This window comes from Arabidopsis lyrata, assembly GCF_000004255.2.
Source record: "Arabidopsis lyrata subsp. lyrata unplaced genomic scaffold ARALYscaffold_6, whole genome shotgun sequence".
In the NCBI taxonomy this organism is placed as follows: Eukaryota; Viridiplantae; Streptophyta; class Magnoliopsida; order Brassicales; family Brassicaceae; genus Arabidopsis; species Arabidopsis lyrata.
The window spans coordinates 11,624,570-11,637,414 of NW_003302550.1; the positions used below are offsets into that span (position 1 = coordinate 11,624,570).

General features: G+C 33.0%; 1 protein-coding gene across 2 annotated transcripts; it reads right to left on the reverse strand.

The window, feature by feature from the left end:
- Window positions 1-5,709: 5,709 nt before the first annotated feature.
- Window positions 5,710-8,894, reverse strand: LOC110227589 (probable glycosyltransferase At3g07620). 2 transcript variants are annotated; one of them, XM_021022185.1, is made up of 5 exons: window positions 8,666-8,894; window positions 7,287-8,097; window positions 7,078-7,208; window positions 6,642-6,993; window positions 5,710-6,453 (listed from the first exon to the last, which is right to left on the reverse strand). In XM_021022185.1, exons 2-5 carry the CDS (start codon window positions 8,076-8,078, stop codon window positions 5,785-5,787), a joined length of 1,944 nt encoding a protein of 647 aa, XP_020877844.1. In that variant the 5' UTR covers window positions 8,079-8,097; window positions 8,666-8,894; the 3' UTR covers window positions 5,710-5,784. The 2 variants fall into 2 exon arrangements, with proteins under 2 accessions (XP_020877844.1, XP_020877843.1); XM_021022184.1 differs by having other exon boundaries at window positions 8,595-8,894.
- Between the last annotated feature and the right edge of the window lie 3,951 nt (window positions 8,895-12,845).

Consider the following 12,845-nt stretch of genomic DNA (forward strand, 5'->3'; position numbering starts at 1 on the left):
CCGTAATACGTTCCTAGTAATAAAATTGATCTCATTTACCAATGAACGTAACCAACAAACTTTGTTGGGTGAACTACGTAAATTTATGTTTTTGCGTTAGATTTTCTATATCTATCTACTCACATTTTTCACAACACGGATTTTAGTGTTCGGCGACTAATATTGTTTGAAGAAGAAACTATTTCTTGACAACAATCTATAATGGTTTGGTTAGAAAAGAAGAAGAATGTTTTATAGTTGTTGGAAACGTATTAGAGAATATTTGACAAGGTTACCGTACGTTTACGTCCTCTCAATCCAATTTTCTGTTCAGTTTGCACGAATTCAACATATATGTATTTGGAAATTGTGAAAACGAATTTGTATGAACAATTAAGCGGTAATGTCTTGTCTAGACATCGTTATTTCACAAAGGACGCATGGATATTGGCATATTTTAGTATTCAAACAAATGTTCGAATGCGATGTCAAATACACTTTGACATTGCCTATTTTCATTTTAAAGGAATTATCTTAAAATGCATAATAAAGTGGTGTAACTCAGAACTAAAATAGTTGTATATCATAATTTTCATTGTTCATTTGGTTTATGAAGTCATTAATTTCTATAAGTTTCAAATAACATCTTAAAAGTTTGTCGTTCTTTTGAGTGAGGCTATATATTGGATTCTTTTTTTGTTTGTAATTGTTCCTTTAACAAGATAATAGTATAATCCTGATAATATTTAATAATAAGAACAAAAATTACGGAAAAAGACGTGAAAGAAGAATGAGTTTATAAAGAAAAGAGAAAAAGGCATTTTTTGTGTCGACGGCAGAAAAAGACATTTTATGTGTCGACGAGAAAAAAAAAAAGGATAGCGAAAAACATTGGAACAAAAATATGATTTAAATGGAAAAAAGTAGTGGTCCATGAGACATCTGGAAATGTAGGACATGACCATAAAGATTTTTGATTTTCTTCCTAAGAGAGTATAAGGTAGTCAACGAAACGCGCGTATGGTTGTCGTTTTGGACCCACTCATACATATTTATGCATGTAACAGTTTCAACTCAATTATTGCAAATGCTACAGTGTTATTCGAAGATATTCTACAGGAATTCACCGACCCATGTTATTTTTTTTTGTCGATGATTCATATAATAAATGGAAGAGATATTTGTTTATGTTTTTGTCAATTTATAACTTGAATTAATCTGAATGAATAAACAGAATGTACGAAACGAATTTGAAAATTGTCTACTATTTACGAACAAGAGACCATTCTAATCCAAACAAAATTTTATCAAGGTTTGTAGTGACCAATTTCCCAATTTTATCAAGGTTCTTGCAAGAACTACATTAGTCGAACTTAGGACTGTTAATTATACCCTACTTTTTTTTTTTTTTTTTGAATACCAGGAGGTTCTAGGCCAAAATCCGTAATCTCCCCAGACCCGAAACCACAGTATGTAATATTAGTTTCGTCTCAAACGTCACTCGAACTGGCGACCTCTAAGCTTCGATTAATGTTAATCACGAATAATAGATCACTATAGGTGTTCTTTGTTTTTCAATGCATTGGTTTACCTCTTTTTTTTTATTCTTATCAAAGTTTAAAGATTCCGCGATAACGTTTATGGTTTGATTGTTAGGATTGCTTCTATTTATCCTATTATCTACAAGTTTTATGGTTTCCGCTTAACTTTTATAGCGGCAATTTTTTTATCTGTGACGTCTTTTGAACCTAGATCCTTTTTCGATAGAAAGTAGCAATATATATAAAATCTTGTTGAACAATAAAAGAATGTGTATTCAGAACATTTTCATGAATTGTTTTTGTAAAAAAAATTTTGGATGATTTTGGTAATGGTGCATGACTATTTGAGGGATGATAATTGGCCAAAAACTCATGATATATTTCCGTCAATAAACAGTATAATTTATCGCGCATGTTTTTGGAAAAAAAATTGATTTTTTTTTTGAAAAAGATTTGTGGAAAAAAAATTGATACTAAGGGTCTAAATGGTAACCGAGGAATCTGGCTGAATTTTTAGTGATTTTTAGCTGAATCTAGCTGAATTTTTACATTTCTAAATGGTAACTGCTGAATCTAGCTGAATTTTGTTTTTGTGATTTTTGGTAAAATCTGTCAAAATAGTTAAGACTTAAACTGAAAAATATCGTCAAATAATTATGAATCTTAATCAATAGAATAACTAAGAAATATCTAAATAAAATAGATAAAATTATCTAATTGTCTAAGTAACTCTTATATTAATAAATAAATACTAAAATTATCTAAAACTAATACTAATATAAATAATATATTGGTTAGCAAAATTGAAATTGTTAAAAATACCTCTTTTGGTGTACCCCTTTTCAAAAATGCCCCTTTTAGATGTCCATTTTTAAAAATGCCCCTTTTTAAATCTGAAATTTTTATAAAGTTTTATTAGGTTTATAAGGTACTTATGGATTGTAACTACTACTTGAAGACTCGATCCAAGTATTTATAAGGTTTTATAAGGTGCTTTAAAAGGTTTTACAAGTTATTTTAAAAGATTTTTAAGGTTTTTCAAAAGTTTTACAAGATATTTTAAAGGTTTTTAAAGGTATTTAAAATGGATTTATAAGGTATTTATAAAGTATTTATAAGATTTTAGATACATAGAAATGTAGTTTGTGTATGTTTTAATAATATTACATACATATTTGGGTAAATCTTATATTTTTAAGAGTATTTTTTATAAGGTTTTAAAAAGGGGTATTTTTGAAAAGTGGCATTGAAAAAATGACATTTTTGCAAAAACTCCATTATTTTATCCTATTTAGTTTTTGAACTGTTAAAAATGTAGAGATTATTAATGAAATTTTTGTCAAAACATTATTGAAAAATTAATTTCAAAAATTAACATGATAATAAAATAAAGATTATCTATATTTTTTATTGTCATCTAGTAGTTTAATCAATAATATGACGAGAATGATTAATAGAATTATCAAAACTTTGATTTTTAAAAAATTATTTTAGCATATGTATGAGTTGTTTTTGCGAATTTTAAAAATTTATTTTAGATTAGCTTAAAGTTATTAAAATTATCCAAAAATATCTATAATATTCGAACATAAATTTGTCTCTTGTCTATTCTGGTAGTAATTTTATGTGTCTGAATGATTCAATATCGTATTTGTATCTATATAGTACGACTTATTTTAAAATATAAATTTGATTTGTAATTTCTCATATATAAAATATTTTAATTCGAGTTGTGTATTCTTTATTATCTGAATTTTTACCAGAAATAAATATATCTACATATCTGTTAGTGTTGAAAAAATTGCTGAATCTGGCTGAATTGAACTGAATTTAGTTTTATGCAAATGGTGACTAGGGAATTGCTGAATCTGGCTGAATTCAGCTGAATATATTTTTGATGTTACCATTTAGTGCCTAAGCGAAATAACGTGACATCGGATTATATAATGTCCTATTATTAAAAACCATGTACGATAAAATGCATTATTTGGTGCTATTAATCTTTTTATTTTGGAATCTTATGCATTATCTTTTTTTCATCACCATTTTTTTTAACAACAATCTAACTATTGCAATAATTTTTACAGTTCGGGGCAGAACACACACACTCAAAACTATTGCCGACGGGTTGGGTTATAATCAGTGAGCAGTTTCATTTATATTTCTACAAAATTATTGAAATTGGACCACCAGTGTCTAAATCTTGAAATTATTTTGCTTTTCAAAATTATAACAAGTGGGGATATAAATGTGGTTTTTTTTGTTTTCTCTTATATGATGTCGCTATGGTTGATTCTAGAAAAAAAGCGATAACGACAGAGCATCACCTTTTTAGTCTTTCACAATATATAACCAATTAGCATTACACACATCATATTGATTGTAGTGTCTAAAGTAGTGTTTGAAATTCAGCATGCAATGATGATTTGAATTTTTTTGTTTTTCCATTTACAGTTCTAATATTGCGTATGTCATAATTGTTATCTATTAGAATTCAACTTTCAGTGTATCTATACAATAACAATGTTGGAATGAAACTAATTTTGGGTTATATGGATCTACAATCCCACCAAGTTATAACGATTTAGAGTTTAGGGTTTTGATGGAGTAAGAGAGTTTTGATTCAAGAAACATAATTAAGGCTTTCCATTTGGTGATGATGTTCCACATTAAAATGGTTGTGTATATGATATCCTCAAAAACGACGATGTTTCCATATTTTTTGTGCTACTCAAGAATGAATACCTGCAAAATGCCGAAACTTTTGATAAATAATGTTATTGAATTTTTTTTTTTTTTTTGTCAACTACACATTGATTAATAAATAATTCTTTGATTGGTTGCCTAATTAGGAGGAGTAGAGTTTACAAAAGTAACTTCAGAAAATAAAAGTCTAGAAGAACGGGCTAAGCAGTCCGCTTGAACATTACATAAACGAGAAATAAGAGAAAGCGAAAAGAAAGGGAAAGAGACACGGAGAAAACCAAACTCGTCTAGAAGATTGGAGAAAGCAGGCCATTCATCCGGTGACTGTATCATCGAGACTAACTCCGAGCAGTCTGATTCAAACACCTGACAATCGATCCCTCTTGAAAGGATATTTTTCATAGCCTAAATTAAAGCTTCCATCTCCGAGTGAAGAGGGGAGGGACACCTCCGAAGGTACTTTGCACCGAGCAATAACGTTTGATCATTTCCTTGAAAACACCACCATCCTATACCCATTGTTGGATCTGAATTTTTCCAAGAACCATCAATCCGACATCTTATAGATTGAACCGGTCGTTCCAAAGTTTCCGTAGTAGAACTAGTTTAGATCGGATGCAACTGAGCTTCTTCCCACATTAATTTTTCACTCAAAGCATGATTTAAAATATCTCTGGGTTCAGATTGTAATCTCTTGAAAACCTTTTTATTCCCATCTTTCCCGATGAACCACAAAATCCAAGCATAACTAAAAATTTTCTCTCCCACATCTAGATTAGATTAGATGTTATTGAAATTTTAAAATACGATATTGAGTAAAATGGTAATGCCGTAAATATTTAATCATGATTTTCAGACCACCAGGAGACAAACACTTCCATGCCAGTTCGAGATTCTACTTTTTATAGGCTGAAGAGGATAATGCAGTACATTTTCAGAGATAATAACATTAAATTATCTGTTTTTTTTTGGACAAAACATTAAATTATCTAAATATATTTCAGACATAGAAGTAGTAGAAACAATCAGTCAAAAGTTAAACAAATTATATTCGCACCCTATTATTTATTATTTATATAATATATGTTTGGTGAAAAGTTAAAAACGTTGAAAGGTTTTTTTTTTTTTTTTGGCCAAGAAAATACTGAAAAGTTAGAAATGATAAGGTTAATGTAAGAGACAGACGAAACATATGAAAAAGAAACATGTCTCCAGTTACGTCAAACATCACCATCTCCATTTATTGTCCTCTTCGGTGTTGAATAATTTTCCAAAAGGTTAAGATAATTCCAGAGAAATTCTAGAGACTAAGATTGGTTTTCTGAACATGGCAGCTTCAATTCTGCTTCTTGTTTCTCACATGCTTCTGTTTTGTTACTGATTGAAATCAAACTATACACTGTATCATTGTAATAAGTGAAAACATTCTACTACTACTAGATTTACTGATCGAATAAAATTGTGGCCACTTGGTTTTGTGATATAGTTTTTTTGTAAATTGAGTTTACTCAGAAATTTTATCTGTAAGAAATGTACATTGAATTGTTGGACAAAATTTTTAAACAGAAATTTGGAAAACTCGGTTATACCAAATCGAATGAAGAATCATATGGAACATATCATACTTCTCTGGCTTTGCATGCCACAGAAAATGCTTCTGCACTTTCTTCACTCTCATTTGCATTGACCGGTACCGGCGTTCTGGTATCGACATGAGAATCTTCTTCAAATTCGGGATATCTTTCTCCGGTATAAAAATCGCAAATGATTCCCAGTTCAAAACCTCGAAAAAGGGCGGGACAAAGTTATCAGATATGATGACCGGAACACAATCATAGAAAATGGCCTCTACCACTCTCGGGCTGTTCACTTCAAAGCCTTTGGCGCAAATGCAGTACTTGCTCGTCTTCATGAACTGAAGGTAGTTCTTGTTTCCTTTAGTCCGCGGAAGTTTACCGAATATTTTCAAGTCGGGATCTTTGTTGTTACCCCAGTAGGAGAGAAGGATTGGCCTGAGGTACCCGTGGTTGGGTTTCCCAGCGAAGAAAGCAAGTATCGGCCTTTGGTTCGCGGACTTTCCACCCATGTTACTTAAGGGTTTTTTGGGATCTCTAACGTAAGTTTCTGGTAAAGATGTGTCCTTTCCAAAGACAAAGCCTTCTTTGACATCCGAGTTGCACAACGCCCTTATACTCTTCGCCATATGCGTCCGCGTCTCCGATGGAGCCTGAAAATGTCATGAAAGACCACACATTTATCAGAAAATGACCTCAAAAATCCAACCTTATAACCTCAAAGAAATATGTCACAAAAGACCATAATTTATCAGAAAAAATGTTCTCAATAATCACATCTTTATAACTTCATATAGAAATGTCACAAAATATCCTCATGGAAAAGAGTAGAAGGCATTACCCAATCGTGGCAGGCGGCAAGAAAATGATCGGCACCGGAAGTTCGATTCCAAAAAGGGTATTTAGCAGAAATGAAGTCTATATAGTCTTTTAGATACTTAATAAGATTGCGGTGACTGTGGGAGTCCTGAACATATAGAGTCACCTCAAGCATCCGGGAACTGAAGGGTAGATAGAAAAGATGAGCTTTTGCAGGGTCCTTTGTGACAAATTTGTTGTTGTTGGATTCAATAATGTTCATAAACCAGCCTTCTGATGCATAAATCCCTCTAAGTATTGGACTATGCATTATTGGTTTGTTTCCTTCTTTGTAAGCATAAACCTTTAAAATTTTCTCCATCAACTCATAGCTCCTAGAGAATTCAATGTCAACTCAAATTAGTATCATTAGAATATGATCTTTGATGCAGTTTTCAAGTAAAAAAAAACCGACTCACCTTTTGAACATGGAAACATTGCGATAAAGAGGAGCGTATAGGAGAGGATCTTTGTCATCGATCGGTGCATTCTCGATATCATATTTTGCTTGTAAAAGCTCTAAGTCAGGTTTAGTAACCCATTTTGGTTTCTGAAAAGAGAAAAAGAAACATGTTATACTATTGTTACTTCTTAAGTAAGGATGTATTATATCAAGATCTTGATGAACCTTTGCTAGACGATTATGAGAAATACGGTTTTGACGCAACTGCTTGCTCATATCGGATATTGACATCACCCCGGAAGCAGGCATTTTCGCGTTCTCTTTTACATCAGGAACAAATCTGACAATAGAAGAAGCATCACCAACATTTTTCTTAGTTGGATTCCTTTCCGGTACCTTGCTAGTGGTAGGCAATGTTACGTTTTCCTTTACCGGAGACGGGTTTATACCAGGTAATGCAACCGGGGCCTTTGCACTAGCCACAGGCGCGGTTGCATTTTCCTTTACCAAAGACGGATTTAAATCAGGTAATGCAGCTGGGGCCTCTACACTAGGAGCAGGCGCGGTTGCATTTACCAGAGACGGGTTTAAACCAGGTAATGCAGCTGGGGGCTTTGCACTAGGAGCAGGCGAGGTTGCATTTTCCTTTACTAAAGACGGGTTTAAACCAGGTAATGCAGCCGGAGACTTTGCACTAGGAGCAGGCAGTAAAGGCGGTAATGTAGCGGTAATAGGCGAAATGGCGGGGGCAGAGGAATTCACGGTACTATCGAAAATCTGATCAACCTCAACTTCTTCATCATCTCCCAGGGGACTCGGCGCCATAGCGGAAGTCGAGTCACCTATAAGTGAAGTTGAGTTTCTTGAAATGGGAATCTTGGTGGAAGAAAATATGGATGAGATAGCGTAAGGTAGCTCGATGTATTGAAAGGTAACAATGAGAGCAAATGTGAGTCCCAATAGCCATAGAAGCCGTCTGCTTTCGACTTTCCATAGCCATGGACACTCACGCCTCATCTTCAAGCCCTGCAATTACCTGTTAAACTCAAAAGTATCAATATTTATGATCAACCAAATCATATAAATCAATCTGATTCCTCAAAAGTAACAATCTTTAAGAACAACAATACTAATTCAATGTGATTTACATAATCTGATATGGTCAACGCCTAAAAACCAATTTATCAAATTCGATTATAAACATTAGACAAAATTGTGAATTCTAGAGCTAACTTGAAGCAATTTTTACAGAGGAAATTCGAGTTTTGTTACTCAAAAATATCAATCTTTAAGAACAAGGATCATAATGCAACATGATTCTTGAATCTAATATAGTCAACGATTTATTTTTCTCTGTTCTTCTCAATCTTTTTTTTTTTTTGATATCTGTAATGATTATCATCCGAATAATCACTTTTAATTTTTCATCATTGCATGCAATATATTAAAAGAGAATAAAGAACCGTAATGATCGACATATGATTTTATTCTCCAAGAGGCAAGAACAGAGACAGAGAATCAGAGAAAGCTTACGAAGTTGAGAAGTTGATCAGAAGTCAAACAAAGATCAAAATTGGTCGGATTATAGTCAACACAAGACTCACCAACAAACAAGAGATGACAAAAAGAGTTTCTCCTTGTCTGATTTTCTTCCTAATGAGTATCTCTCTGGTTTACGAGAAACCCAATGGACGACTCTTTGGAATCAAGAACTCATTATTTAGGGTATTAGAAAAATAAAAGAGAGGGTAATTTGGGAATTTGGGAGGAGGAATTTTGAGTTTAGAGCCGCCACGCTTTGTATCTTCTTCGTCTTCTGAAGTCACAAAAAGATTCTTCTCTTTTTTTTTTTTTTTTTTTTTAAACTTTTGTCTGAGTAATCCTGCTGGCTCTTCATGCGTTATAAGACGATGCGTTATAGTTAATCCACGGAAAAGATACAGCAAATCATCTTCAAGTAAAAATTAAAAACAATTTTTAATTTATAAACAGTTACATTTGGTATTGTATCATCCTTTTTTTTTTTGTTCAATTATTACCAAAATTAGTTACATTGACAAATTGAAACCAATTAATAAAAGTTTGACTCGGTTTAGTTCTTTCGATTGAACTAATCTTAAACTCAACCCCAAATCAACATACAAACCTTCTTTCCAGTTTGAGTAACAATCTCACAATCTGTACAGAATTAAAAGAACTAAACCAAACAATCGATCAAATTGAAAACAAACCAAATTGATTTGGACAAAAATATCTTCAATGCTCTGTTTTTACTTTTTACAGTTTTTTTACTTATCGTCAGACGTACCAATATACAGAGAAGTGTATTTATTAATTTTTTAAGGAATATACATCTTTATTGACTAAAGTTTCCTTACCTTTTTCCTACTTTTTTTTTTGTCGTCCTTCTAGAACTATTATTTTTTTTTTCACTTTTTTTTTGCCGTCAAAACCCATATTATTAAGTTATCGGCTTCTAATACTATTATTAAAAATGATACAATTCGTTGCATTTTATTGAAAATCTTTGCAATGAAAAATGGGATGCCATTAAGGTTGCTTGTATATTGAGACAATTTATTTTTACATTCAACTATAATTTATCGAGATACGGAAAGTGTGAAATTAATTAATCATTTTGGGACAAAGCAAAATCAGGATAGTGAAAACCAAAATTTACATGCATGTAGACAAAAGATGGTGTTTGACAAGTGACATCACATCGATATTACAATTGACCATTATTATTATGCTGATATCAAATTGAGCATCAATTATTTTAAAGGTCGATTGGGCGGAGACAAAAATAGAGCATCAAATTAGCGAATCGAAAAAAGTTGATTTGTCTCAGACGAAAAAAAATAGATCGCTATCAATGGCCCTCGGTTTCAAAAAATTTACAAAATACCAGTTGCTTACACGCTTATGCGTGTGGGATAGCACCCTTGACTTTTTTGGCAAAAAGGAATAAAGCGGTATTTAATCAGATGATATAACGTTTATATGAGACAAAAAAAATTGAGGGGTATCTACTATAACCAAACATTTAATAACGGACAGACTAACATTAATTGTTGTTTTTTTGTCAAAATGGAAAATTTTTAGCACGCTACAAATATATATTAGACGATTTTAACGTTTGTATACATGTAAAATACATGTATAGAGCGTTAAAAATAATTATAGTGTTAAATTATTGGATCTATGTATACATATATAGAACGTTATTAATATTTGTATATATATAAACATGTACATGAATCATTATTAACATTTGTATGCATGTAAACACATATATTGAGCGTTATAACATTTGTATATATGTAAACACGTATATAGAGCAAGATATTACAAAAAAAAAACGTATATAGAACGTTATTAACATTATTATACTTGTATGCATGCTACAAACATAATTATAACTACTGTATCCCAAACCGCTGAACGGAGCAAGTGAATGATGCGTTATAATTGGACATTGAAATATCATTGGAATCATAAATTTTGTCAAATTTTCGATGGATTTTTAGCGGTTTTCGTCGAGTTTTTACCGGATTTCTTTGAATTATCACCGGATCTTCACAGATTTTCGTCGAACTGTCATTGCATTTTCATCAGTTTTTGTTAAATTGTCACAGAACTTACGAAGATTCATCATAATAGCAACACTAATTGTGTTGAATTTAAAGTGTTGCTATTACAGTGCGGTGCTCTGTTCGATCCTGGCTCAATATGAACGATAGCGGCACACGAGGAAGATTACATGTAAGATATATACATAGATCTATAAAGATTTTTGGATATTCATGCACAACATATTGATGTCTCATGTATTAAACCGGATCATATCGAATGGAAACACACGTAAGGCTATTTTTGGCAAAAAAAAAAAGGGGCTAATGTCTTCTATGTTATGTACTACGACAAGATTTTATGAAAAACTAATTAGACTCAAAATCTTTGTCTCCTAGCCAATTATCTCTTATTTCAAATTGATATTTTCTGTTGAACCTCATGATGAACTTTAGTTATAAAACCACTTGTTGAAACTACCATTTCATACACATATTTATTTGATGAAATTTCAAAATTTTATTAAAAAATTAGTAGTGCAATAATTGTTTTTCCACAAAGACAAAAGTTCTCAATAAAAACAGGTTTGTGGAACAATAAGGAATAGCTTTTTTATATAAAAAGAGTGTAAATGATACTTCTTCCGTTTTATAATATAAGATGTTTTAGAAAAAAAAATTTGTTTCACAATATAAAATGTTAAGTTTCTAGATAAGTTATAGAGATTTGGCAAATGTGCCACAATTTTCGAAAATCCTAGAAAATGTACCACATTGCAAAACGATTTAGCATTCATACCACATGTCTTTGGTAGCGTGGTAGAGGACGGACGAGTTTACCCTTCTGCATGCGTCAGGAGTGTGGAAGGAGCTACAGGAGTCGCCAGGAGTCGCTTGTTGGGAACCGGGGAGCAGGTCTGCTGCATTAAATGAAAGTGATGATTAGTTTTATTATAGTTAATAACAAAATAATTGAGGTAATAATAAGGAAGATAATAACATTAAATGGGGACGTGATGGGGAAGGATTTGGGGAAAAAGAGCTCTAAAAATTGATTGGTTTATGGAGTGTTCTTGAGAGAGTTTCTGGTGGGCGACATTTAACGCGAAGGAGTGGTGGAGGCTGAGGGACATTTAAGGCGAAGGACTGAAAGTTTACAGAGGTACAAAATTTCTTCTTGAGTAGCTACATAAATGCAATTGCAGTAAATAGTGGGAAACCAGAAGGTATAAATAGTCTATTGTAAATTTGAACTAATGTTGGTTTTTGCATTATTTTGGGGACAGGTTAGGATGGACAAATCTGTGATGATGCTGGTCGGAAATTGGAAATGTCTGGAGGGTGGTATGTGGCGGTTTCGTATGTCAGATCGGTACTTTGCAAAATGTGTTGATGTAGAAGACGAAGACAAGTTTGAGGGAGTGGAAGATAAAATCGCGAAAGTGTATGGGATAGATAAGAAAAAGACGAAAATGGAACTCAGCTGTTTCTGTGGACAGCGAGAGTTCGTTGACAAAATTCAAAAAAATTCGTCTAAAGAAAGGGAGCATGAACATGTACGTAAGTGTTGATGAAGACGAGGACGACATGCCAGATCGCGGAGGACAGAGTGAACTCAGCGCTTTCGATGAGAACGTGTTAAGAGCTGTAGCAATCGCGGAGACAGGTCACAGAGGAAGTTTCCAGGCTATGGGGGGACAAGACTTAGGAAGTCACTGTCTTCCATATACGTATGAAGAGGTAGATTTCCTAGCAGAAGTGGATGAGATAGAGCAAGTATACAAGGCTATTAATGTGAAAAAAGGTCGAGGATCGGATTATTTGGAGGAGTTTGGGGCTAATTCTGGGGAAACGTTGGTGAGTTGTGAGATCTCAGAAGATTATGATTTTGATAAAATGAGAGACATGATCGATAGAGACTACCCGACGGACTGGGATCCTTACAACCCTAAGAGAGTCAAGAGTTGGTCCGCTAGTGGCGATGCTGAAGTTAGAGGAGAAGACGATGTAGCGGTCACCTCGGGTGGTAACAAGACTACAACGCAGGAGACGAGTTCATCAATAGTCGGTGCAAATCTCAGGCTGTCCCCGATAGCAAGAACACGTACATGTGATTATCGGGAAGTTGAGGAGTGTAGACCTGATGATGCTGTAATGTTTAGCTATGAACAGTTGGCGCAGTCATTACTAAACACCGAAGTAGGAGAAACAA